Raw genomic sequence first — 25,924 nt, forward strand, 5'->3', positions numbered from 1 at the left:
GGGCCGGGGCGTAGTATAAAGGGTCTTCTCGGAGCACGTGACCCCTCTCCGCCCGACCGCCGCCGCGCCGCCATCATGGACACGAGCCGTGTGCAGCCCATCAAGTTGGCCAGGGTGAGGTGGGGGGCCTGAGTTGGGGACGAGGATGGAGAGATGGGGTGGGGGGGTCGGATTGCCCAGGCCTGATCCCAGCTTCTCTCCACCAGGTCACCAAGGTGCTGGGCAGGACCGGCTCCCAGGGACAGTGCACGCAGGTGAGCGAGCGGGTGGGGACGCTCGCGGGGTCTGAGCCCTGACGACTCCCTGGCCGGCCGGACCGTGAGAACCGGAGTCCCCTGGATCCCAGGGCTCCCGGAGTGCCCCGACACCCCACGAGGGCCCTGCCCACCGGGCCTGAGATCCGTGGACCTCGCTTCCCGGGCCCCGACGCCCCTCCCCGTGGCTTGGCCCATCCCAACCACCTCTTTGTGGCTCGGTGCCCGACCGAGTGTGCTCCGCTCCCGAACAGGACCGGAGCTGCAGCTGCCCCTCCCGGTGGCTGCTGTTGCCGCTCGAGAACGTCGTTCTCCACGACCTGCTCTTGCGTTTCTCTTCCGGGCGCGGCTCTGCCTCCCATACGCAGCCCCCTTTCTAAGTATTTCCGAGCCGGCCCCAACACGTCCCCTGGATCGAACGCCTGAGCGCCTGGGTGGCTCAGTGGTTGAGCATCTGTCTGCTTTCGGCTCAGGTCGTGATCCCGGAGTCCTGGAATCCAGTCCCGTATGAGGCTCCAACAAGGAGCCTGCTTCTCCCTCTGCCTGTGTCTCTCTGCTCCTCTCTTTGGGTCTCATGAAGATCATAAGATCTTCCCAAAAAAAAGAAATTCTGTGCGACTGACCCTAACTGCTTCATGTCCTCTTGGTGGGGCCCGTAGGTGCGCGTGGAGTTCATGGACGACACCAGCCGCTCCATCATCCGCAACGTGAAAGGCCCCGTGCGCGAGGGCGACGTGCTCACGCTATTGGAGTCAGAGCGAGAAGCTCGGAGGTTGCGCTGAACTTGTAGCTGGTGAGTCCGGGATTGGGGTTGGAAGTGTAGAAAGGGTTTACGGAGATTTGCAAGACAGGGAAGGGACTTGGGCAGTTGCTGGGTTGCCCTCCCGTATCTCATGTTTGGGTCTGTTTACAGGGTCCTGGATGTCTGGGTCGACCACTTGGCTCACAGGGATGATCTGCGATTGTTAATAAAGCGTTTATGTTGTATGTAAACTTGGGATCTTGTCTGGCTGTCACTAGGCTTATAGTATCACTATTCTTCCAGGGATCCACTCCCACTCTATCCTCTGGTGAAGTGGGGGGAAGGGGAACTATGTGTATGTGTCCCCAAAACAAGACATGAGTTGAGTTAGTAATGTTTTATTCTGAAAGTGGGTCTTGTCATCCAAGCTTTTTTCTTGGCCCAAGGCTAGTTATCTGGATGACTAACCCTGGCCCCTGCTGTGTCCCAGAGGCTGGGGTGGTGGAAGGAACTAACTCTCTTCTCCCAATCCAGATCCAAGGTGCCAGGCTGGTCACTGAGGCTGGGGGTCTTCTCTGTGGTCACTGCATTCTCCTTCATCAGGCACATCAGGGGTGGACTCAAGAGGTGACTGGGGAGAGAGGTGGGGACGATGCTAGGGTTTCAGCCCCCTTACACACAAGAATACTTAACCTGATGGAGGTCTTGTTCCTTTACACTATGGTCCCACTTAGGGGGAACCCCATCTTTTACAGTGAAACCAGACTGCCTGGTTTTGAATCTGTCTCTGCCCCATCTGACCTGGAGGGAAGCCCTTGACCTCCATGTCTCCTTGCTCACATCTGTAACAGGAGAGTGCAGGATGGGCAGGCTGATTGGATGAGTTTAATAAGCAAGTACTGAGAACAGCCTGGCACTTGATTTTACACTTGATCTTAGCCAAAAGGCTGAGAAGCAGTGGCACTTGATTTTAAAAAGAGAGTAAGCCTTTCTCCCTTAGAGGCAAACTGAGTGTTCTCCTGGCTTGCAGGGAACTTGCGCCCCACTTCCCCTCCGTGTCTAATTTTAAAGGATCCCTTATTCCTTTGTGGAAGCCTCCCTGGGGGCAGTAGCAGGCTCCACTGACAAGGTCTGAGCCAGGTCTAACAGCTCTCTTTTGACCTTAGGTCACTTCCCCTCTGGAGACTTCAGGCTCATGACCTATAAAGTGGGGAGGTGTGTCTCTCAGGTATTTCGCAGGTTGGACATCAAATCCCAGCCACATGAAAGAATTCAGACTCAGGTTCCCCAATCCTGCCTGCTTCCCTAGGGGATGTCTTCCTGGGGCACACTTGGTATCATCTCTGAACCCAACGTACAGCTGGGAGGCTTTGTTTCTCTGGGCTAGGGGCTGCACTCACCAGGGGATCTGGCTGGCCCGAGGTCAGGTGGGCATGCAGCAGAGCAGCCACCTCATCCTGCTCAGCCTCCAAGGCAATGGCCAGGGCACTGGTGCCCTCCTGAGGAACAACAGTGACAGTCAAGTCCTTGAATCCATGCACAGGTCCCCTGCCATCCCCACCTCAGCCCCATGGTGGCTCACATTGTCCAGGAGGGCCGGATCACACCCTGGCTGGGCCAGCAGCAACCGGACAGTGTCCAGGCGCCCGTACTCACTGGCGCACATCAGCGCTGTGGCCCCATCTGCGTCCTGTGCATTCACATCAGCCCCACATGACAGAAGGGCTGCTACCATGTCCTGGCGGCCGTGGCTGATGGCCAGCATGAGGGCTGTCTGTCCTGTCTGGGGAGTGAGGAAGAAGGGGACACGGCTGGGGAGGGTTCTGGAAGAGAGGTCAGAGACCAACCCAAAGTAGAAGGGACGGACCAGACCACCACCAGGGAAGAAATGCCCACGCACCTGGGTGGCCTTGGCGTTAACATTCCCCAGATGGAAGAGTCTTTGAACCACAGCCATGTCCTCTTCTCGCCCCACAGAGGTGAGCGCAGCCAGCATGAGGGCTGAGTAGCCAGCCCGGTTCTGGCGGTCAATGTCGCAGACCCCTGGACAGTGGAGGGGTCAGTCAGCCAAGAAGCTGACACCCTCAGCCCAACCTGGTTTAACGCTTCCCCAGACTCAGGTTTGCCATCAGTGTAATGGGGGTGGTTACTGGGTCATGGATTTTCCTGCTCCCTTTGCCTCCCAGGTTCTCCCGGGGAAGAGCCACACAGCTCCTGGCTCAGGTTCTGCTCAAATTTCTGCTCATTTCCAGTTGGGTTAGAGACTTGGTTTGGTTTTCTGTTGTATCCCCCAATAACTAGAACAACACTTAGCACATAGTAGGTCCTCAGTAAACTGACGTTCCTATTTTTGTGGCTATCACCCACCATTGTGGGCCCCCCGCCCCCAAGAACTAAGTCCATTTAGGGCACCTGAGTGGCTCAGTCAATTAAGCATCCAACTCTTGATTTTGGCTCAGGTCATGACTTCAGGGTTGTACAATTGAGCCCTGAGTTAGGCTCTGTGCTGGAAGTGGAACTCAAGATTTTCACTCTGCCTCTGTCCCTGTCCCCATCCCTAAAAAGAGTTCTGTCAACTGGTCTACCCTAGTGTCCAAATCTACCCATTTCCATGCAGATCAAGAGAACTTTGGCCTAGTCACCTATTTAAAACCCTCTCACCATCCCCCATTGCTCTTGGAATATAGGCCCTTGTCCACGGCTTTCGAGGCTGTCCTCCGACTTTTGTCCTTCTGGAATCCTTTCTCCAAGGCTGTGTTACAGATGGAGTTGTGTCCCCACCAAAAGATAAAGTCCTACCTACCCTGTACCTATGAATGTGACCTTAACTGGAAATAGGATCTTTGCAAATGTGATCAAGGCAAGGTCGTTATTGTAGACCCTAATCCATAATACTGGTGTCCTTAGAAGAGACACAGACACACAGAAGACCAGTGAAGACCAAGGCAGAGAAGAGAAGCTGCCATCAGCCACAGGATGTTAAAGTTTTCAGGCAGCCACTAGAAGCTAGGAGAAAGGCATGGAGCAGATTTCTTGCTCTGAGCTCCTGAGAGGGAACCAGGCCTGCCAACCTTGATTTTGGACTTTGGGCCTCCTGAACTACAAGAAAACGAATCTCCATTCTCTTAAACCACCACATTGTCCTACTTTGTTACAGCAGCCCAAGGAAAGGAACACTGTGGTGACTGTGACCACCCCTTAAGCACTGGCTCTATTTCCTCTGGGATCATCTGTTACCATTCTGGCCCCCTCCCTCACAGCACCTACTCCAGGCACAGTTACTAGAGCGACTAGGCTGTTGTCTCCCATGATTCAGAAAGTTCCATGAAGCTACAACAGCTTGGGGAGAGGTGCACAGTGAGGGACCTGGGACTTGGATCAGGGTCATGGAGTGGACGCCCTTTAGAGAGGACTCAGTGGGCTAGGAAGAAGAGGGATTAAGTGGTATCTAAAGGGGGGGGGTTCCCCTGGTTGTACGGCATGCTCTCTAGGTGTTCACTGCTTCCACAAGCTTCTGTGACTGGTGGAATGTGGTGAGGGGCACACAGAAATAACCAGAGTGGGGTCTCTGCAGGCTAGCCAGAGCACCCACCTATTTTCCCCTACCCCTCCCACCTGAGGCTTTCCTAAGCCAAAGGATCACCCCACTTCCTACCCTGGTTATGTTTTATGGTGGCCTTTATCCCTATTTGTAATTATTTCATTTTTTCCTTGATGTCTATTTCCACTCCTCCCCATAGCCCATGAGCTCACTGCCATAGGTTCCTGAGAGCTTGCTCATTCCTTCAACCTGCACTTGAGGGTCTATTGTGTGCAGTTCTGGGGCCTGCAGGGCAAGTGGGGTGTGAGGGCAATGGGGAAGAGTTTGAAAGGGGACATAAAGGAGTAGTTAATGGCGAAGGGAGAACAAGAAAGCAAGGGGGCAATGGGGGGCCATGAACAACAGACAGTGGTCCCATGAGGCCCACGGGCTGCTAGGGCCAGGTGACTGGAGAGCTGAAATTTTGGGGGGGTAAGAGCCCAGAAGACACTATGGAGGCGTGGATCTCCGGGTGACCTTACAAGTGGAAGGCTGACGTAGGGCAGAGGTCAAGGTGACAGGGTTGGGAGCAGGGTGTTAGGAATGGAGAAGCCTGGAAATGAGAGCGATGCTCCACAAAGATACTGAAACTGGTGAGGATTCACCTGCAGGGGAGAGTTGGCCTGGAGCTAAAATGGAAGACCCATAAAATCTTTTTAAAAGGGGAGGGGGGCAGCCCCGGTGGCTCAGTGGTTTAGCGCCACTTTCAGCCCAGGGCATGATCCTGGAGACAACCCAGGATCCAGTCCTACGTCAGACTCCCTGCATGGAGCCTGCTTCTCCCTCTGCCTGTGTTTCTGCCTCTCTCTCTCTCTCTCTCTGTCTCATGAATAAATAAATAAAATCTTTTTAATAAATAAATAAACGGAAGACACAGGAAGAGTGATTGGAGCTCGAAGGAAGAAGCCTGAAGAAGGGACAGAGGGAATTGTGGTCTGATCAGCGAGAGGCTCCAAGGTACGGCTGAGGGAGGAAGGGGAAAGGTCTGGAGGGGAGATGAGGTCCAAGGATACACAGCCACGGCCAGGCCCTGCGTGCCAGGGAGATGAAACAGCCCCTGCATGGGGAGCACACTGAGGACTCAGGGCCGGGGGGTGGGGGGGGAACAGTGGGTAGGCTGACATGGCAGCAAGCAGACAGGAGCAGAGGGAATGATCCATGTGAGAACTAGAAGGCCCATGGCAAGGTCTGGGGAGTGGGGGTGGGGGTTAAATGCAAGGAATAAAATGGGTCAGTGAAGCCTTGGGCTTCCTGTGACAGCCGAGCCTGCTCCCCCAGTCACTGAAGCCCCAGGCCTGGGCCCCAGCCCCCTTTAAGGCAGGAGATGCCTTGAATCATGCCTCATGCCCCCTCCCAAGTTCTAGCGCCCGGTCCAGCTCAGAGCACCTGTGCTCTTCCCCAGGTCACCAAGATCTTCAGGGATGGGACAGACCTGTGTTTGGGGGCAGTGGGGTCGGGGAGGGGACAGTGGGAAGCCTCCAAGGGCAGGCCCCAGCAGATGCTAGCCCTGAAGAATGACACCCAGGAAGGTGTCAGAAGGGCTCTTGGTGGTCAGCGTACTGCCCACTGTCCCCTCTACTGTGAGTCCCACAGGGAAAGTAGCTGTACATGGGTGGCCCACCCCCACCCCAGCACTACTGGCACCCAGTAGGCTTTCAACACCCATGTCTGTGAGCTCAGGAACACCTGGGTGTGGGTATCTCAGCTCCAGAGGGGGCAAGTTGGGGCAAGGAATTAGCTAGCAGGGGGCAGGGCATAGAAATGTGTAAAATTGAGTCAATGCAGGACATGGGGATGGAAGACAGGGCACAGTGGCCCAGCCCGGGAGAGTGGTCAGAGCCCTGACCAGTGGGTATCTCTCCCGCAAGCCTGGAGGGGCAGGTGGCTGGGTATCGGGGCCCAAGAATGAGGTGAGTGCCAGGACTGGAGATCCAGGGGCACAACGCACACGGTGACCACTGACTGGTCTCCTCCTGAGTGCCTGGCGCTATTCTACACCTGTGATCACAGCTGCCCAAGGTGGGGGGTTGTTGCATCCCCATTTCCCAGATGAGGAAGCTAACTAAGGCTGGTGACACTAAGTAATTCCTCTAAATTTAAGCCTACCAAATTTTAAAAGCAGGTATTCCGGCGACCCTGCAAAGTGAGAGGCAGAGCTCCAAGTGGAGAGGGCTGAAGGCCCTTGGCAATCTGCCCAGGACACAGGGATCCTGTAACCCTGGAGGAAGGTGCTGACCGGTATCCAGCAGCAAGCTCGAGATAGCCAGGTTCCCGTGGGACACGCTGTAGTGCAGGGCTGTGTTTCCGTTGCCATCGGCCAGGTTCACCACGTGCGCCAGGAGCTCGGGGCCCAGGCGCCCCACAGCGCCCAGCACCCCAGCCACAGCCTCGGCCTGGGAGCGCCGCTGGCTCGACACTCGGAACCACTCCTGGGCCACCAGGCGCGCGGCGCCCTGCGGGGAACATTAGAAAGGCGTCAGAGATGGTCCAGACTGTGATGTGCGTGTTGGGGGGGGGGGGATCTCAGCAGGGGAGGAAGGTCCCGGGAGGCCGCGCCTTTCGGAGGAGGGCGAACAGCCAGTGAGGGTCCCAGGCTCAAGGCACAGGAGTCCTCTCCTCTGGGACTGAGCCTGTGAGAGAACCTAGAGTGGAGGAAGGCGGTGACCGCTCGCCTTTGGGGAGTTCGGGGGTGCGCCTGGGGCTTGGGGCGCACCGTTCTGGGGAAAACGGAAAACTTCAGCGCTGTCCCTGGGCGGAGATCCCTTTGGAGAGCCTGGGACCAGTAGAAGTGTCGGCGCCACGGGGTGGAACCTGGGCCCCCCACCCCAACTCTGCTTTTCCTAAGAGGGAGTGGGGGGTGCCCGATGGGGCCCACGGCTGCACGCGGAAAGGGCTCTCGCTGGCACTCACGCCGTCGCGGGCGACTCCGCGGGGCCGGCTCAGCTGCCGCTGCAGCGCTGCGCACGCCTCCCTCAAGCGCGGGCTCAGCTCACACCTACCAGGTTAGGCCGGGAGAGGCTCAGGAGGGGTCGGGGTCGGGGTGGGGGTCGGGTGGGGGAGGCGCGGCGGGCGGCAAAGAAAGCCGCCGTCCCAATTCCGGGTCCCTAACTGCGCTCACCTGCCCTGCGCACCAGGCTGCGGTTCTGCCTCCGGCTCTGGCTCCCGCTCGGGATCCAGGACGTCCCCGCCACTGTCGTCCCCGACATCCCTGCCGCTGTCGTCCCCGGAGGAGCTGCTCCTTGGAGGCTCGGCGGCGCCGTCCTCGCTGTCGCTGTCACTGTCGTCCTCGCTGGACGAGCTCTCGTACCTGGGGCGGGGTGAGAGGCTCCCTGTGGGCTCGTCCTCGCGTCCTGAGAGCTGGGCGTGGCTGTCCCCACTTTGCAGAAGAGGAAACCGGCTTTCCAAGGCCGCTCCGCGAGTCCGCGGCAGAGCCAGGATTCAAACCCCCGTCTCCGTCCCTGCAGGCGCCGCCACGGGGAGGGGGAAGGTGCTCACTCGCCGTTCAGGACTCCCACAAACTGCAGGCTCTTGGGTCCGGGGCTGGGCTGGGCGCCGGGGGTACCATCTCTCCTCTTCATGATGGATTTGAGGATGCCTGGCGGGGTCGGAGGAGGGTGCTGAGCTCGAGTCCAGAAGCCATCAAGCCACGGCTCAGGCAGGGATTGGGACTCACCCGCGGGGGCCACGGCTCTGTCCCCATCCGTGGGTCCCGACGGGTTCTCGTGACTCGGGCCGGAGGCCTCGGCGGGGGTCTCGGTCTGTGTGGCCTTCGCGGCACAACCCCACTGGGTCTGGGTGGCAGCCTCGCGGGGCTGGGGCTGGGGCTGGGGCTGGCGCTGGGCCTCCGCAGCCGCCGCTGCCTCCGCCTCGGCAGCCTCTCGGGCCTCCTCCAGCTCGCGCAGCCGGCAGCGCAGGAGCTCGCTCACCCCGCGCTGGTGCTCCAGGCTGGCGCGGAGCAGCTCCAGCTCGCGCTCGGCGGCCTCGGGCAACCCCAGCAGCGCCTCGGTCACCCACGCGTCCGACTCGAGGGTCTCGGGGGCCGCCTCCACGCCGGCCTCCTGGGTCTCCGGCTCCGCCTGGGCCCTGGCGTCTTGGGTCTCCGGCACCGCCTGGGTGCCAGCGTCCCGCGTCTGCGGCGCCGCGTCGGGGATCCCGGCTGCGTCGGGGACCTCGAGCGCGCCCTCACCGCGCCTGGAAGCCGGCCCGTCGGGGCCGTCGGCCCAGGGGCCGGCCCTGGCGCGGACGCCGCGCTCGGAGGTGGCGAGGCGCTCGGTGAGCCGCCGCAGCTGAGCTAGCTTGTCCGGGCGCGCCTCGGCCTCCGCGTCGGGCTCCGGGAGCCCGCGCCCCGCCAGCAGCCGCGCCTTCTCCGCGCGCAGCGTGCGCACCTGCTCCTGCAGCTCGGGCAGCGCGCGCGCCTGTTCCTCGAGCTCGCGCAGGCGCCGCAGAGCCGCGGCCATCTGCTCGCGCACCAGCTGCAGCTGCGCGGGCCCGGGGGAGGCGGGGGCGGGGGCGGGGTTGGGGGCGGGGCTGCTGCGGCCGGACCCCCGCGGGCTGCGCGGGACGGCGCGGCCGGGGCTGGGCGCGCGCTCGTGCGCCTGCGCCAGCTCCAGCCGCCGGCTAGTTTCCAGGAGCGTGTGCTCGACGCGCGGGTTGCGCGCGGGCACGCGCGGCGACAGCAGGAGCCCCGAGGGCGCGCCCGGGGAGAGTGCGCCCGACGCTCCTCCGTCGTCGCTGGCCAGGGATTCGCTGGAGGTCCAGGCGCCCGGGCTGCGCGCACCGGCCAGGCCCGCCCGGGGTGCACGGGGGCGGCGCGCAGGCGGGGGGCCCGGGGCGCGGCGGGGGGCGGGGCCGCGCTCCAGCTCCTCCACGTACTTGAGGAAGTCCAGGTCCAGGTGGAAGCCGTAGGGCGTCTCCACGGAGTAGGGCGAGCTCGGGCTGCGCGCGCCCGCGGTGGGGCCGGGGCACAGGCGAGGGCCGCCCAGGTCTGCAGGCATGACGGGGCGGTCAGGCTGCGGGAGGGGGGCGACCCGGGAGAAACTGGACAAGCGGAGCGCGTCCCCCACCGCCCCCACGACAGCCCCGCGCGGCTCCACCTGCACCAAACCCTGCACACCTGCCTTCGCGCATGCGCATGCCCGAGGACCAAATGCTTCTCTGCACCAGAGTCCTGCAATCCCACCCTTACTGAGCACCTGCTATGTGCCGAGCACTTTTCTAGGCGCTGGGGACACATCAGTGAACAAGACAGACAAAACCCTGCCCTCTTAGCGGAGATAAATACACATGATCATTCCAAAAGGTGCTTAGGGCTAATAATAATAATAAGATGAAATACAGGATAATTGGAGGAGGTGCGTGACTTTGGCTCTAGTTGTCAAGGCAAGTTTCCTGCGGAAGGGACTTAAAAGTTAAGCACTGAAATGACGAGGAGGAAGCAGCTGGGGACACAAGGTTCTTAAAAGAAAACAGCCAGAGCAAAGGCCCTGGGACACAGTGAGCAGGGTGGACTGGAGTAACAGCAGGGTGGAGGTGAGAGTGTCAGGAACAGAGTGAAAGAAGGGAGAGGCGTAGGAGAGGTGGGGGGGCAGATTGTAGGGAGCCTCCCGGGTTGCAAGGAGTTGGGATTATATTACACGCATTAGGGCACCATAGGCAGGGTTTAGCAGGGCCATGACATTATCTGATGGACGGTTAGAAAGGGCTCTGTGGCCACATGCAAAAGAGGGAACCACAGGGCTGTGTCCATGAATGGGCACCAAGTATCAATCCAGACACACACATGTATCCCACTTTGCACACTCACCGGGCAGGTTCTGATTCAGGGCAAACTTGGCCATGTTTCCTGGAGTAGCTGCCAGACACACCCTGGAAAATGTCCCCAGAGGGGGTGAGGTTGGGGCCGGCCCCATCCCTCTGGCTGTACCTCTGGAGTCAGCTTGGATTCTAAGTAAGGAAACAGACCCCCACCCACCCTCCCACACACATCTGTCCTGTCCTCCCTGCTCCCTCAAGGGGCCTTGGAATGTTCGAATGAACGAATATGGGCATCCCCAGGTCCAGGCCTCAGCCCGCTGGGCAGGAGGAGGCAGGAAAGGCATCAAGAGAAGAGAGGGGAGTGATCAGAGAACAGGAGTGAGGGGGCGGGGAAGGGTTCATTCCAGACCTGCTGTTTTCTCAGTCCCAGGGCAAAATTAGAAATTGGTGCTCAAAGGGATGAGGTGTGAACCTTCAGAAGAAGGTGAGAGTTGGAAGCCCTTCATGGGCTCATTAGAAATTCATCTGGTCAGATTCTGCATATTAAAAAAAAAAGAACAAAATAGGATCATTTGAATTCTTTTTTTCCTTAGAGAAATACAAACAAGGGACGCCTGGGTGGCTCAGTAGTTGAACGTCTGCCTTTGGCTCAGGTCATAATCCCGGGGTCCTGGGATCCTGGGATCAGGCTCCCCACAGGGAGCCTACTTCTCCCTCTGCCTATATCTCTGCCTCTCTGTGTCTCCCATGAATACATAAATAAATTTTTTTAAAAAGAAAGAAATGCTGAGGATCCCTGGGTGGCTCAGCAGTTTAGCACCTGCCTTCGGCCCAGGGCGTGATCCTGGAGTCCCGGGATCGAGTCCTGCATCGGGCTCCCTGCATGGAGCCCGCTTCTCCCTCTGCCTGTGTCTCTGCCTGTGTGTGTGTGTGTGTGTGTGTGTGTGTCTCATGAATAAATAAATAAACTATTTTTTTAAATCTTTATTTATTTTTTATTTATAGTCACACAGAGAGAGAGAGAGAGGCAGAGACACAGGCAGAGGGAGAAGCAGGCTCCATGCACCGGGAGCCCGACGTGGGATTCGATCCCGGGTCTCTGGGATCGCGCCCTGGGCCAAAGGCAGGCGCCAAACCGCTGCGCCACCCAGGGATCCCTAAATAAACTATTTTAAAAAAAGAAAGAAATGCAAACAAGATATAATTTTGCATCTGAGATTTTACCAAGTGGCTTGGGAGAGCCTTGTGGGAATGATGGAGAGGCACCAAGGATGCAAATTAATTGATACCTGACTCCCTAGGATGTCTCGAGTGGAGTGCCACAGGGTTCTGCTCCTGCCTTGTAGAGCCTGTAGAGGAACCATAAGCACCCAGGTTGTCAGAGCTGTGGCTGTACGCAGGGCTGGGGGCAATCTTCAGGTAACATGATGGAGACTTGAAGAAACTGAGGGACATTGGGCCACATCTAATGTGATATTTAACAAGGACAGTCGGAAAGCACAGGGTAGGAAAAATGGGGCTTCGAAGAGCCCACATGAAAAACCTTTGAGGAAGGGAAAGCAGCTTGTCTTGAATGCTTACTGCATACCCTGCCTGATTATGCAACCCCCATACAATCCTTTGAGGTAGATACTATCATTCACATTTTCCAGATGGAGAAACTAAGGCACAGAGTGACTAGGACAACTCCCTGTGGGAAATGCCCTCACACTGGGCTCTGCCTATCTTCTGGGGACCTCTTGCCCCCCAGCCTCTACCACCCAGGTGCCTGCCAGACCCAACTGTCCTCTCTATGACCAGTGGCTCAATGTGCCAACCGCGTGGCAGTCTTTGCCATCGCCCCTTCCAGCCTCCTGCACTCATGATGACCACCTCCATGCCTGACACCCCCTGCTCCACTGCCTCTCCCTGCCTATGTCCAGGCTATGTCCCTAAAACCTCCCTCACCCCACCCCAAGACAGTCAGGGCCCCGCCCAGTCCTGAAGCAGCTGTTTCCCGTCCCTTCACACCGGCTGAGAGGGGCTGGCCAGCAGGGCAGCCAGTCATCAGGGAGGACAGCCAGTGCTCTCACAACTTGTTTTCAGGAAACTGTCAGGGAAGCGTTGTGTTGTGGAAAAAACCTGGGCCGATTTAGGGGTCCAGGCCTGCCTCACACAGCTGGCAGTGTGACTCAATGGGGTCAGCCCCCTCCTTTGGTGACCTGGCCACACCCAAATCCGAGGCTCTAGGAACTCAGAAAAACAGCTGTGGACAGCCAAGACCCAAATCAGCTAGAGCAGCTGGACAGAGAAGCTGGCCTGAGAAATGAGTGCCCCAACATTGGTAAATAACAACAACAACAACACTTTTGTGATTCACCATGGGCCAGGTTCTATTATAAGCAATTTATGGGTATGGACTTAAAAAAAAAAATCTTAGCTAAAAACTCTAAGGGAGTTTTTCTTATCATTACCCTTTACCCTACTGCACAGATGGAGAAACTGAGACACAGAGCTATTAAGTCACCCGTCCAAAGTCACATATAGGCAGAGGCAGGATTTAAACCCAGGCACAAGGGATCCCTGGGTGGCCCAGCGGTTTGGCGCCTGCCTTTGGCCCAGGGCGCAATCCTGGAGACCCGGGATCGAATCCCACATCGGGCTCCCGGTGCTTGGAGCCTGCTTCTCCCTCTGCCTGTGTCTCTGCCTCTCTCTCTCTCTCTCTCTCTCTGTGACTATCATAAATAATAAATAAATAAATAAACAAACAAACAAACAAACAAACAAACCCAGGCACATTTGCCAGTGTCTCTGCAGCGGCCACCCACTTGATGGCCTTCTAGAAACAGCTCCCCCCTCCAGGGCAGGGGCCGAGAGCCCGAGGGGGTTCATCCCTCCCAGCCTGCATCCCTGGCTCTCCCTGCGTTTCCCCAGTGGGGGAAGAAGCCGGCCCACACCACGGCGGCTCCAGGGGCTGCGGCCTCAGCGGAGTGGGGGTGCGCCCTCCTCCTCTCCGCTCCCTGCGGGAGATGCTGGCTAGATCCGATCCTCTGCCTGAGACCCCCTCATTAGGCCGTCAGAGCCGACGCCATACGCCCCCACTCCCGCCCCAGGGACTATTTCGGGACTCGGAGTTGTGATGAGGGAACCTGATGGGTGGGGGACTCGGCGGGCAATGCGGCTCCCGGTCCTGGGAACGGGGGTTCTTGCCGGCTCGAGGCCCTGAGCGGTAGCACCCCCTAAAGTTGGGGCGGGATTCTCGGCCCCCTGATGAAGGGGGAGTGGAGGCTGATGATGGTAGGAGGGGGAGGTACTCAGGGACCCCTACCCCCAAAGCACACACACACCCCAGGACGGCCTCGTAGAGACAGAGCAGTTTCCTGCAGGAAACGCCGCCGGGCGGTTCCATCCGCTCCCCATTGTCTGCCGGCCCGGGGGCCGTCGGTTCCTCCCCCCAGCACCGTTTCCGTATCACCCCCCCACACACCCAGGTCCAGAATGAGGGGCTGGAACCGGGTCCCCAGGCTTTCCAGGAGCGACGCTGGGAAAACCCCGGAGTCAGATGGGGCGCTAGGGGGCGAACAAGCCCCCGACTTGGCTCCTAAGGGCGGGAGGAGGGCGACCTCGGGAATCCGGAGCCCCCTACTCTGCCCCTGCCACCTGGGGCGCCCGGGGTGGGAGGGGTCCCAGGAGAGGACCCGAAGCCCGCCCCCTCGCCGGGCGCTGAGCCCGCAGAAGGGCAGGAGGCGCAGTGCCCCTTCCCGGGACGTCCCCTAGAGCCCCCCAGAACCCCCATCTGTGGCCCCGAAAACTGGCGCTTTACCTGAAGCCGCAGCCCCCGCCGCGCCCGCACCCGAGCCCGCCCCCTCGAAGCTCGGGGACGGGTTATCAAGGCCTCGAGCCTAACTGATGGCCACGCTAGCCAACCGGCGCCCGAGGCTCTGCGAGCTGTCCAATGAGGAGGCGAGGTGGGCGGGGCCGGGCCGGGCCGCGTGGGGGGCGGGGCTGAGGGCGGGGCCTGAAGTGCCGGTTCCCCGCGCCGGCTGCAGGGAGGAGGAGGGAGGGAGCGGGGTGGGGGCGGAGGGGAGCGGCCAAGTCCCGGCCAGCGCAGGACTAAGGAGCTGGAATTGATGCTCTGGGCGCTAGGGAGCCGTGGAGAGGCAGCTGGAGACTAACCCGGTGAGATTTGTGTGCTCGGAAGCTCCTTTGGGTGGAAGCTAGAAGGACCGATGCTCAGGTCCTAGTGGTGGGTGAGGTACCAAGACCCTGGCTCCTTCCTACCACAGGATCTTTGCACAAGCTGTTCCATCCTCCTAAACTCTTCTTCCCTGCACATGGTCACGTGGGCATCTTCTATTCTGGGGGGGCTCGACCTGAGTGTTCCTACCCCTAAAGGCCTAATGTGGTCCCTCTCCAGTCTCTGTCTTTCCCATGGCTCCGTTTTATTAACCTGATAGCAACTTTCACTATCCGAAACCCGAAACGGAAAGGATCTCTGTCACTTATGTGATTGCTTGCTTGCCATTTGTCTCCCTGAAGTGTCAGCACCGTAGGACAGGGAACTGATTGATTTTGGTCACTGCTTCATCCGGGATCCCTGGCACACGATAGGTGCTTAATAAATGTTTGTTGAGGGCAGCCCGGGTGGCCCAGCGGTTTAGCGCCGCCTTTGGCCCAGTGCGTGACCCTGGAGGCTCGGGATCGAGTCCCGCGTTGGGCTCCCTGCGTGGAGCCTGCTTCTCCCTCTGCCTCTATTTGTGTCTCTCATGAATAAATAAATAAAAATCTTAAAAAAAAAAAAATGTTGAGCAGCCCTGGTGGCTTAGCGGTTTAGCTCCCCCTTCAGCCTGGGGCATGATCCTGGGGACCCCGGATCAAGTCCAGCATCGGGCTCCCTGCAGGGAGCCTGCTTCTCCCTCTGCCTGCGTCTCTGCCTCTCTCTCCTTCTGTGTCTCTCATGAATAAATAAATAAAATCTTTTAAAAAAATGTTTTGAATGATTTGGGGGGCATATTTAAAATGTTTTTAAAGTAGGCTCCATGCCCAACGTGGGGATTGAACTCATGACCTTGAGATCAAAAGTCACATGCTCTACCAGCTGAGCCATCCAGATGCCCCAGGGAATGATTTTAAATTACATTTAATTCTTTAGCCCATTTCACAATTAATTTACCACTTACTGAGCACCTAATATACACCAGGCACGGCAGGTCCCTGAGGAGTCACAATTCCTACCATCCTGGGCCACAAAGCTAAGAAGTAGAGATAGACTTTTATTTTAAGATTTTATTTATTTATTCATGAGAGGCACACAGAGAGAGGCAGAGACATAGGCAGAGGGGGATAGACTTTCAAGATAGGGTTTATGGTAAGGGGGTCACAGGATGGGATAGGAGGAAAAAGGAGGAGCAAATCCTTGACTTTCAAGGTCCAGGGAGGCAGCCAACAGTGGTGACACAGAATTATGCTCCATGTGGGAGGAGCCAGGGCATCTGCCTTTGGCTCAGATCATAATCTCAGGGTCCTGGGATCAAGCCCCGCATCAGGCTCAGCAGAGAGTCTGCTTCTCCCTCTCCCTCTGCCCCTCCCCAGCACATGCCCTTCCCACCCCCAAATAAATAAATTTTTTTTTAATGGGAAAAACTGCACATGCAAAGGTAAATAGGAAGCTCCATCCATATATGGGGAGCTTTGTCTAGGCCAGTGTGTTGGTGGGAGGAGAGCTGGAGGGACAGGCAAGAAAGGTGCTTCTGAAGCAACTCAGACTTTATCTGACTAAATGAGGCCCCTCCAGAGGCAGCTTAGTGTATTCTAGTTTCATCTGTCTTGTTCATCCCAAACAAGGGACTTTAACTCTTATAGTTTTAGAATTCAGCTCAATATCTGATACTCCCCTTTTTACAGAATTCCCGGGCTATTTCCATTGTCTTTTTTTTCCTTGCTCCCTCCCCCCCCAATAGAATGTCAGTTGAGTTTCCCCGTGAAAACTCCATTGGAGATTTAAAAGTATTTTTATTGTAAAATAAAATACCTGCACACACAGAGCCAGAATCAGGAACCCACATAAAACAAATGCGTAGCTTTCGGAGGTACTAAAGAGGGCCTTCCCAACCGGGGTTGATTTTGCTCTTAGGGGACATCCAGCAACATCTGGGAGACATTCTTTGGTTGTCATGATGGAGTGGGGGAGAGCTGTTATTGTCATCTAGTAGGTGGGGGCAGTCCAGGGATGTCGCCAAACATCCTGCGATGTACAGGGCACACACACACACCCACACACCATGCACACACACACACATACACACACACACAACCAATAATTATCTGGCCTGAATGTCAAAGTGCTGAGTTTGAGAAATCCACCTGAAGGTGAGCATCACGATAACTTCCACCCGGATCAACACGTAGCACGTCGCCAGCAACCCCAAAAGCCTCTCCATGCCCCACATCCTGGTCCCAATGACTCCTCATTCCACAAAGTAACCACTGTGGTGACTTTTGCAATAATCACGGCTTTGTAAAGTTTCTGAATAGCCTGTCACCCAAGTAGGGGTCTGCAGACACTATAGTTTAGTCTTGCCCATCCAAAAAGGAAATGATATGTCTTTTAAGTCTCTTTTAATTCACAGTACCCCCCCCCCATTCCTTCCCTTACGATAAATCAATGGCTCAACTCAGGCTGTTTGTCCTGGAGCATTTCCCACGGTCTGGGGGTTGCTGATCCCACACTTCTGTCCCTCTGTCCACATTCCCAGCAAATTGGCAGTTGGATCTGGAACTGGGGTCAGACTCAGGTTGCCCCTTCAGCACAACATGAGGTTTGCTGAGGTCTTCCACCAGAACCCCCACGCTCTCGGTGTCTCTCCCATGTGCAGCTAGCAGCCGTTGAGCTAGAGGTTCACTGGGGCTGCAACATAGTGATGTCCTCCTAGCGGGTCTTCCTCACTAATAAGCTAGAATTCTCTCTCTCTCTCTCTCTCTCTAAGATTTTACTTATTTGAGAGAAAGAGAGAGAGCACAAGCAGAAGGAGAAGCAGAGAAAGAGGGAGAAGCAGACTTGCCAAGCAAGGATCCCAACTGGGACTCCATCCCTGGACCCTGGGGTGACGCCCTGAACCAAAGGCAGATGCTCAACCACTGAGCCACCCAGGCGCCCCTAGCTAGAATTCCTCCCTTGCCAGATGCCTCCCATTTGCATCCTATTTGGCTACCCAGTGGCGTGTTTATCTAAGAAAGGCAAGACGCGCACTTGATTTTTTTCCCTTTATACACCACTTTTCAAGATAGTGAATTGATTCCCCATCATCCTCTGAAGGTGATGAATTAGGCTTTTTTAAAAAGTCATTATGGGGGCGCGCAGCTGGCTCAGTTTGTGGAGTATGCAACTCTTGGCCTCAGGGTTGTAAGTTCAAGGCCCATGTTGAGTGTAGAAATTACTTAAAAAATAGAATCTTTATTTTAAAAAAGTCATGGGGCACCTGGATGGCTCAGTGGTTGAGCGTCTGTCTTCGGCTCAGGTCATGATCCCGGGGTCCTAGGACCGAGTCGTGCATCGGGCTCCCCATAGGGAGCCTACTTCTCCCTCTGCTTGTGTCTTTGCCTCTGTGTGTATGTCTCTCATGAATAAATAAATAGAATCTTTTTTAAAAAAAGTCATTATACAGAACAGATGAATATAGAGGAAGGGAAGGAAAAATAAAATAAGATAAAAACAGAGAGAGAGAGGCAAGCCATGAGAGACTCTTAAGCATAGAGAACCAACTGAGGGTTGCTGGAGGGGAGGTGGAGTGGGGGATGGGTTAAGGGGTGATGGGCATTGAGGAGGGCACTTCATGTAATGAAGGCTGGATGTTATATGTAAGTGACAAGCCACTAAATTCTACTCCTGAAACCAATACTACTCCAAATGTTAACTAACTTGAATTTAAATAAAAACTTGGAGAAGGAAAAAATAAAAATAAAGAAGTCATCATAAGCTTATGGATTTAAACACATCATGTTTCAATCCACTGACGGGCCCACCTGGCCACTGGGAGCCTTTGCAGGTTGCAAACCACTTAAAATGTCTCTAGTGACCTTTGATGGTGCTCTTGTTCTCTCCTATGCCCAGATGTTCCAGGCTCATCTCAGATACCTTCTGCCTTAGACCTGCATCAGACGGAGACTCCAAAAAACTCTAGTTTCTTTTTTTTTTTTTTTCTAACTCTAGTTTCTTTTGGTGGGAAGTTATATTAGTTTGGGTGCTAGGAATGTTTGTTACCGGGTTAGTAGTTTTTTTTAAAGATTTTTATTTATTTATTCATGAGAGACACACAGAGAGAGAGAGGGACAGAGACACAGGCAGAGGGAGAAACAGGCTCCATGCAGGGAGCCCGATGCAGGACTCGATCCCAGGAATCCGGGATCATGCCCTGAGCCAAAAACAGATACCCACCCGCTGAGCCACCCAGGCATCCCAACTGTGTGTAATTGTGTAATTGTGTCCAGAGTTTTTAGTGAACAGAGCTAGGGGGGGAATATATATTATATTTTACATATTATACATATAATACACATACAATATAACATATTATATATAATACATAATATATGTAATGATCACACAATAATCATACAATATCAGAAGACACTAGCAACAGAGTGAAAAGACAACCCATAGAATGGGAGGAAATATTTGCAAAACATATACCTGATAAGGGATTAATGTCTGGAATATAGGAAGAATTCCTACAACTCAACATCAAAAAGATGAATAATCCTGGGCAGCCCGGGTGGCTCAGCGGTTTAGCACCTGCCTGCAGCCCAGGGCCTGATCCTGGAGTCCCGGGATCGTGTCCTACGTCAGGCTCCCTGCATGGGGCCTGCTTCTCCCTCTGCCTGTGTCTCTGCCTCTCTCTCTCTCTCTGAGTCTCTCATGAATAAATAAATAAAATCTTAAAAAAAAAATAGATACAGTAGTCATCCCTCCCACCTACTGATTTATTTTCTATGGATTTTTTTTTTTTTTTTTTTTTTTTGGCGGCGGGGTGGGGGGCTTCTCTGTAGTAGGAGAAGAAGGACAAGATTTTTATTTTTTAAAGTAATCTCTGCACCCAAAATAGGGCTCAAACACACAATCTCTAGATCAAGGGTTGCACACTCCACCAACTGAGCCACCCAGGCACCTGTTTTATGTGGTTTTGGTTACCTGTGGTCAACTGTGGTCAGGAAGCAGATGATCCTCCTGATGTATGGTCAGAAGGTCACTGGCAGCCCCGGTGACACGGCGGTTTGGCACCGCCTGCAGCCTGGGGTGTGATCCTGGGGACCTGGGATCGAGTCCTGCATCGGGCTCCCTGCGTGGAGCCTGCTTCTTCCTCTGCCTGTGTCTCTGCCCCTCTCTCTCTGTGTCTATGAATAAATAAATAAATTCTTTTTTTTTAAGATTTATTTTTATTTATTTATTTATGATAGACATAGAGAGAGAGAGGCAGAGACACAGGCAGAGGGAGAAGCAGGCTCCATGCCGGGAGCCCCACGCGGGACTCGATCCCGGCACTCCAGGATCGCGCCCTGGGCTGAAGGCAGGCGCCAAACTGCTGAGCCACCCAGGGATCCCCTAAATAAATAAATTCTTAAAAAAAAAAAAAAGAAGGTCACTAGTAGCCTAACACTAGATCACAATGCCAACGTCATTCACCTCACTTCACTCCGTAGGTAATTTATCATCTCACGTCATCACAAGAAGGGTGAGCACAGCACAATAAGATGTTTTCAGAGAGAGAGACCACATGCATATAACTTTTATTACAGTATATTGTTATGCTTGTCCTATTTTATTGTTATCATGGGTAATCTCTTCTTGTGCCTAATTTATAAACTAAACTTTGTCATAGGTATATACGCACAGGAGAAAACATAGTATGTATATGTAAACACAGTATATATAGGGTTCAATACTCCGCGCAGTTTCAGGTGTCCACAGCGGATCTTGGAACATACGCCCTGTGGATAACGGAAGAATATTGTATATAATACGATGCTGTATGAGCCCGTGAAAAAAAGTCCAACATCACTAGTTATTAAGACTGTGCAAATCAAAACTATGATGAGAGGGACGCCTGGGTGGCCCAGCGGTTGAGCATCAGCCTTTGGCTCAGGGTGTGATTCCGGGGTCCTGGGATTCAGTCCCATTTCCGGCTCCCTGCAGGGAGCCTGCTTCTCCCTCTGCCTGTGTCTCTGGCCCTCTCTGTGTGTCTCTCATGAATAAATAAATAAAATCTTTAACAAAAAAGAAATGAAACTATGATGAGACACCACTTCATACCCACTAGGATGGCTATTTATCAAAATAAATGTTAGTGAAAATGTAGAGAAATCGGAACCCTCATCCACTGCTGGGGGGAATGTAATATGACACGGCCACTGTGGGAAACGATTTGGTAGTTCCTCAAAAAGTGAAACATTATTTTTTTTCCAGATTCCTAACACCACCCAGAGTGGAAAATGTGACACTTCTCTGCCCCCATCCTGTCCAGCTGAGGCTTGAGCCAGAGGAGAAGGGAGGGGGGCGGCTCCCGGCCACTCCAGGACTCATGTGAACCCCTTGGGAGCCACTTTCAGCCCCTTTGCCAGATCAAGGGCCTTCTGGAAACTCCAGAGCAGCCCGCACCCCAGCCTGGAACGTTCAGCTGCCCCAGAGAGGCTGTGCCTACCCCCCAACACTCACTCCCACCCTGAGGGCTCATTGGCGCCAGTGGGAAGTCTAGAAGGGCAGCATTTCCTTCCCCATCCTTGGCCACCACCCTCCTCCCCAGACTCCAAATCCAGCTGATCCACATCCTGTTGGTTTCCCCACCTGAAGAGTTTGGGGATCCATGTCTAGTGAACCCAGGACCCCATCACCCCAGGCTTCCCTGCTGCCCTCCTGCCTCACCACCCCAGCTTTGAACAATTTGTGTCTTTCACCGGGCAGGAAGGGTGCTGGAGCATCTCTCATCCTGCTGTGTTCCCTTCTTAGCCCGGTTGACAGTTACATAAATGTGTGTTGCATTGTTACTCCTTGCACTTCACACATATGCTAAAAGCAGCCTTTTGTCCTCATTCAGTATTTACTTAAAACAATTTAAAGCAACCCATCTGGACAAAGATGCAGGCAAGAAACTAATGGGTGAAAGTTTGAGGAGAAACAGGACCTTTGCATAGCTTCAGTGTGTCTGCCCATAAGATGCATATTGATTACAAAGGAGAAAATTGCAAGGCTGCCGAGGAGAGGCAGACAGATGGGGTCTTAATCAAGTGACCGCAGTTAAAATGGCTGGGGTGGGGGCAAATGAATATCATGTGACTCCTGGTGTAATGCACAGAGGACACAGCATCACCTCGGCGGTGTTCTTCCCAAAGATGCATAACCTCAGTCTAATCACGAGGAAAACTCAGACGAACCCCAAAGAGGCCATACTATAAAATGACTGGCCTATGATCCTCAAAAAATCACTGTCATGAAAGGTAAGTAAAGGAGAAAGAATCCGGGACGCCTGGGTGGCTCAGTGGTTGACAGTCTGCCTTTGCCCAGGGTGTGACCCCGAGGATCTGGGATCGAGTCCCGCATCAGGCTCCATGCAGGGAGCCTACTTCTTCCTCTGTCTATGTCTCTGCCTCCCTCTCTGCGACTTTCATGAATAAATAAATAAAATATTTTTTTTAAGTTTTTAAGAAAAAAGGAGAAAGAAGCAAGTTAAAAGGCAAAGGCTCCGTCAGTTAAGCACCTGACTCTTGATTTCAGCTCAAGTCATGATCTCAGGATCCTGAGATGGAGCCCGTCGTCGGGCTCTGTGCTGGGCATGGGGCCTGCTTAAGATTCTCTCTCTCTCTCCTTCTCCCTCTGCCCTTTCCCCTCCCTCACTCTCTCTCTAAAAATTAATTAAATCCTAATTTCAAAAAGGGGGGGAAGCATGGCCTCCAAATGCAATACATGATCCTGGAATAGACTAGAGAGCAGGAAATAAAAATTATTCTAAAGGATGTTATTGGATGATTGATAAAATTTGAACACAATCTGTAGATATTTTAGTGTATTTTTAAATTTTTATTTATTTTAGAGAAAAAGAGCACCTGAGCCGGAGGAGGGGCAGAGGGAGAGAGAGAATCCCAAGTGGACTCCGCTCTGAGCATAGAGCCCATCGTGGGACCCGATCTCTTGACCCTGAGGTCATGACCTGAGCCGAAATCAAGACTTGGACCCTTAACTGACTGAGCTACCCAGGTGCCCCATGATCTGTAATTTTTGTTTGTTTGTTTTGGGTTTTTTCTTTTTTATCTGTAGTTTAGATAGCAATATCATATCAATGTTAAATTTTCCAGTTGTGACCATTGTACCACGGTTGTACAAGCAATGGTTCTCAACTTGAGGCAGTTCTGTTACCCAGGGGATGGTATTAGTTGTCACGGCTGCGGGGGGCGGTCTGTGCTACTGACATCCAGTGGGTGGAGGCCACACATGCTGAAAATCCCACCCTGCACTGGACAATCCCCCACAGCAAAGAATTCTCCAGTCCAAAAGCCAATAGCGACAAGGCAGGGAAACCCTTTGTAAGAGAGTGTCTTTTTATTATTTATTTATTTATTTATTTATTTATTTATTTTTATTTATTTATTATTATTATTTTGGGGGGGCCTCAATCAGAAGGGAGAGTGTCTTTCTTATGAGAAGATATAAGTTGAAGTATTTAGGTATAAGATGGAGTCATATCTGGGAGTTGTTCTCAAAACCTTTGGGAAACAAATTCTCTCTCTCTCTCTCTCTCTCTCTCCACCCCCCCCCCCCTTATGTTCCTCAAATGCATCAGCCACGTTTCTGCCTCAGGGCCTCTGCACTGGCTGTTCCCTCTGCCTGGAATGCTCTTCCCTCAGGTATCTGCTTGACTTACCACTCTACTTAAAATTGCAGGCATCCCTCCTCTATTGCAAAAATTCCCTTCTTGGATATATTTTTCTCCTTAGTATTCGTCACCTTGTAATGTCCTAGATATTTCCCTTACTTCTCTTATCGCGTCCCTCACACGCAATTATTGTGTCAGGTCCTTCTGTTAGGGCAAGGACTTCTGTCCCCATTGCATGGCACACAGTAGGTGCTCAATAAGTGTTTCACGAATGGCCTGAAGGAAAGAGGAAGGGGGGAGAGGCGGCGGAGGAGGAGAGGTGCTACTCATCATCTCCCCATCTCCCCCTTCGACTGCTCCTCTGAATCTCTCATCTCCTAGGCCAAGCCCCCAGGCCACCCTGGGTGCCCCGCTGCCTTCAGGAGTCGCGCACAAGGTTGCGGGGAGCACCTTACGCCCCTCCCCGAGGTCCTGAAATAGGAGGAATGGAAAACCTAAGGTCGGTTCTCGGATCCGCCACCAGGGGACGCCTCCCGCCGCCCAAATCCCGGGGTGCGACGCTTGTCCGCGGAGTATCTGGGAAGAGATGCTCCTTCCCAACAAAAAAATACCAACTTAACCTTTTTCTTGTTATAAGAAAGCAATCTCCGGACTCCTCGTGACTCAGCTCTGAGCATGTCTCTGTGTCTCTCATGAATAAATAAATAAAATCTTTAAAAAAAAAACTCTAAAAATTAACATATTCATAATAGATCCTTAAGAAACTAAACAGAGAAACAAAAAATGCTGCCTTAGTCCTCTTGGGAACTCAAAATTAGACCTACCAGCATATTTCTCTTTGATCATCATTCGCTCACTTGAAATTTTTATTTCAACCTTTATTGTGGAGAATTTTAAACAAAAGAAAATAGAGAAGTCTACTTCATGCCACTAAACTGTACACTCTTTTAAAAAATATTTTATTTATTTATTCATGAGACACACAGAGAGGCAGAGACACAGGCAGAGGGAGAAGCAGGCTCTATGCAGGGAGCCCGATGCAGGACTCGATCCCAGAACCCCAGGATCACAACCTGAGCCAAAGGCAGATGCTCAGCCACTAAGCCACCCAGGTGTCCCAAAATGGTACACTTTAAATGGTTAAAATAGTAGATTTTATGATATATATCTTCTCCCACAATGAAAAAAATATATAAGCACCATATATAACCATAAACACCAGGTTATCAACTAAATCTTGCTTCATCTCCTCCTATTTCCCTACTTCCTTCTCAACTGGATTATTTTGAAGTAAATCTCAGATTTTCCATCATCTCTAAATATTTGAATATGCCTTCTAGGAACTAAAGGCTTTCTCTTTTTTTAAAGATTTTATTTATTCATGACAGAGAGAGAGGCAGAGACATAGACAGAGGGAGAAGCAGGCTCCATTTGGGGAGCCAGATGGGGGACTTGATTCCAGAACTCCAAAATCATAACCTAAGCCAAAGGCAGACGCTCAACCACTGAGCCACCCAGGCATCCTAAGATAAAGACTTTCTTTTAAAAATATCCATAGTAGGGAGATCTTTGGGTGGCTCAGCAGTTTAGCACCTGCCTTCGGCCCAGGGCATGATCCTGCAGTCCCCGGATCGAGTCCCACGTTGGGCTTCTGCAGGGAGCCTGCTTTTCCTTCTGCCTGTGTCTCTGCCTCTGTGTGTGTGTGTGTGTGTGTGTGTGTCTCATGAATAAATAAATAAAATCTTTAAAAAAATGAAATAAAATATCCATAGTAGCATTATTATAACTTAAAAGCTTCATACCATCAAATGTCCAGTAAGTGTTCAAATTGTTAATTGTCTCATAAATGTTATCATTAGTTTTGTTATTTTTTGTTTTATTAGTTTAGAGATGCTTTGAATCAGGATCCTAAAATATCCATACATTGCATTTGGCTAAAAGCCACCAAGGGATCCCCTAAAATGTGTTTTAAATCTCACTTGAGGGCAGCCCCAGTGGTGCAGCTGTTTAGCACTGCCTGCAGCCCAGGGCGTGATCCTGGAGACCCTGGATCGAGTCCCACGTCAGGCTCTCTGCATGGAGCCTGCTTCTCCCTCTGCCTGTGTCTCTGCTTCTCTGTGTGTGTGTGTCTCTATGAATAGATAAATAAAATCTTTTAAAAAAATAAATCTCATTTGATCTAGGGACCCCTGAGTGGCTCAGCGGTTGAGCATCTGGGTTGGGCTCAGGTCATGATCCCGGGGTCCTGGGATCAAGCTCCATATTGGGCTCACTTCAGAGAGTCTGCTTCTCCCTCTGCCTATGTCTCTGCCTCTCTCTCTGTGTTTCTCATGAATAAATGAATAAAAGTCTTTTTTAAAAAAAATCTCTTGATCTAAATATTCTCACTATCTTTTGTGTTTCTTTGTTTTTGCAATGTATTTGCTATAGAAAACAGATTTGTCCTGTAACATCTCCTCCAGTTTGAATTTAGCTGACTACACCCCGTGGAGTCATTTTAAGGTGTTCCCTGGTCCTCTGTGTTTCATAAAAATTAGTAGGTAAAAGTGTAATGTGAGCTGCAAATGTTATCACATGTGTAATTGTAAATTTTCTAATAGCCACTTTAATTTTAAAAGGCAAAGCAGGGGGTCCCTGGGTGGCTCAGTGGTTTAGCACCTGCCTTTAGCCCAGGGCATGATCCTGGAGACCAGGGATCGAGTCCCACGTCAGGCTCCCTGCATGGAGCCTGCTTGTGTCTCTGCCTCTCTCTCTC

The 25,924-nt window shown here is 53.2% G+C and overlaps 3 protein-coding genes across 11 annotated transcripts in view; 2 read left to right on the forward strand and 1 right to left on the reverse strand.

Moving 5' to 3' along the window:
* Nucleotides 1–25,924, forward strand: part of HNRNPM (heterogeneous nuclear ribonucleoprotein M) — a 277,288-nt gene that overhangs the window by 144,951 nt on the left and 106,413 nt on the right. The window lies entirely within an intron of this gene.
* On the forward strand, nucleotides 3–1,247 carry RPS28 (ribosomal protein S28). Its single transcript, XM_072787515.1, has 4 exons — nucleotides 3–114; nucleotides 207–254; nucleotides 914–1,047; nucleotides 1,168–1,247. The coding sequence occupies exons 1-3, from the start codon at nucleotides 76–78 to the stop codon at nucleotides 1,034–1,036; spliced, it is 210 nt and encodes a 69-aa protein (XP_072643616.1). The 5' UTR covers nucleotides 3–75; the 3' UTR covers nucleotides 1,037–1,047; nucleotides 1,168–1,247.
* KANK3 (KN motif and ankyrin repeat domains 3) lies at nucleotides 1,379–14,226 on the reverse strand. 2 transcript variants are annotated; one of them, XM_072787509.1, is made up of 13 exons: nucleotides 14,133–14,226; nucleotides 11,620–11,679; nucleotides 10,740–10,866; nucleotides 10,380–10,441; nucleotides 8,250–9,560; nucleotides 8,072–8,171; nucleotides 7,695–7,883; nucleotides 7,487–7,571; nucleotides 6,813–7,029; nucleotides 2,897–3,039; nucleotides 2,579–2,779; nucleotides 2,397–2,495; nucleotides 1,379–1,627 (listed from the first exon to the last, which is right to left on the reverse strand). In XM_072787509.1, the coding sequence occupies exons 4-13, from the start codon at nucleotides 10,411–10,413 to the stop codon at nucleotides 1,550–1,552; spliced, it is 2,457 nt and encodes an 818-aa protein (XP_072643610.1). In that variant the 5' UTR covers nucleotides 10,414–10,441; nucleotides 10,740–10,866; nucleotides 11,620–11,679; nucleotides 14,133–14,226; the 3' UTR covers nucleotides 1,379–1,549. The 2 variants fall into 2 exon arrangements, with proteins under 2 accessions (XP_072643610.1, XP_072643611.1); XM_072787510.1 differs by lacking the exon at nucleotides 11,620–11,679 and having other exon boundaries at nucleotides 14,133–14,180.

Source organism: Canis lupus, chromosome 19 (assembly GCF_048164855.1).
Source record: "Canis lupus baileyi chromosome 19, mCanLup2.hap1, whole genome shotgun sequence".
Classification (NCBI taxonomy): domain Eukaryota; kingdom Metazoa; phylum Chordata; class Mammalia; order Carnivora; family Canidae; genus Canis; species Canis lupus.

Bases quoted from the DNA above. Each gene is read 5' to 3' on its own strand.
- RPS28 (XM_072787515.1), top strand. From the start codon at position 76: ATGGACACGAGCCGTGTGCAGCCCATCAAGTTGGCCAGG. The intron at 115-206 runs GTGAGGTGGGGG...TCTCTCCACCAG, and splicing joins AGCCCATCAAGTTGGCCAGG to GTCACCAAGGTGCTGGGCAG. The intron at 255-913 runs GTGAGCGAGCGG...TGGGGCCCGTAG, and splicing joins CCCAGGGACAGTGCACGCAG to GTGCGCGTGGAGTTCATGGA.
- KANK3 (XM_072787509.1), bottom strand. From the start codon at position 10,413: ATGGCCAAGTTTGCCCTGAATCAGAACCTGCCCG. The intron at 9,561-10,379 runs GTGAGTGTGCAA...TCATGCCTGCAG, and splicing joins CCTGAATCAGAACCTGCCCG to ACCTGGGCGGCCCTCGCCTG. The intron at 1,628-2,396 runs GTGAGTGCAGCC...CTCTCTCCCCAG, and splicing joins CGGGCCAGCCAGATCCCCTG to TCACCTCTTGAGTCCACCCC.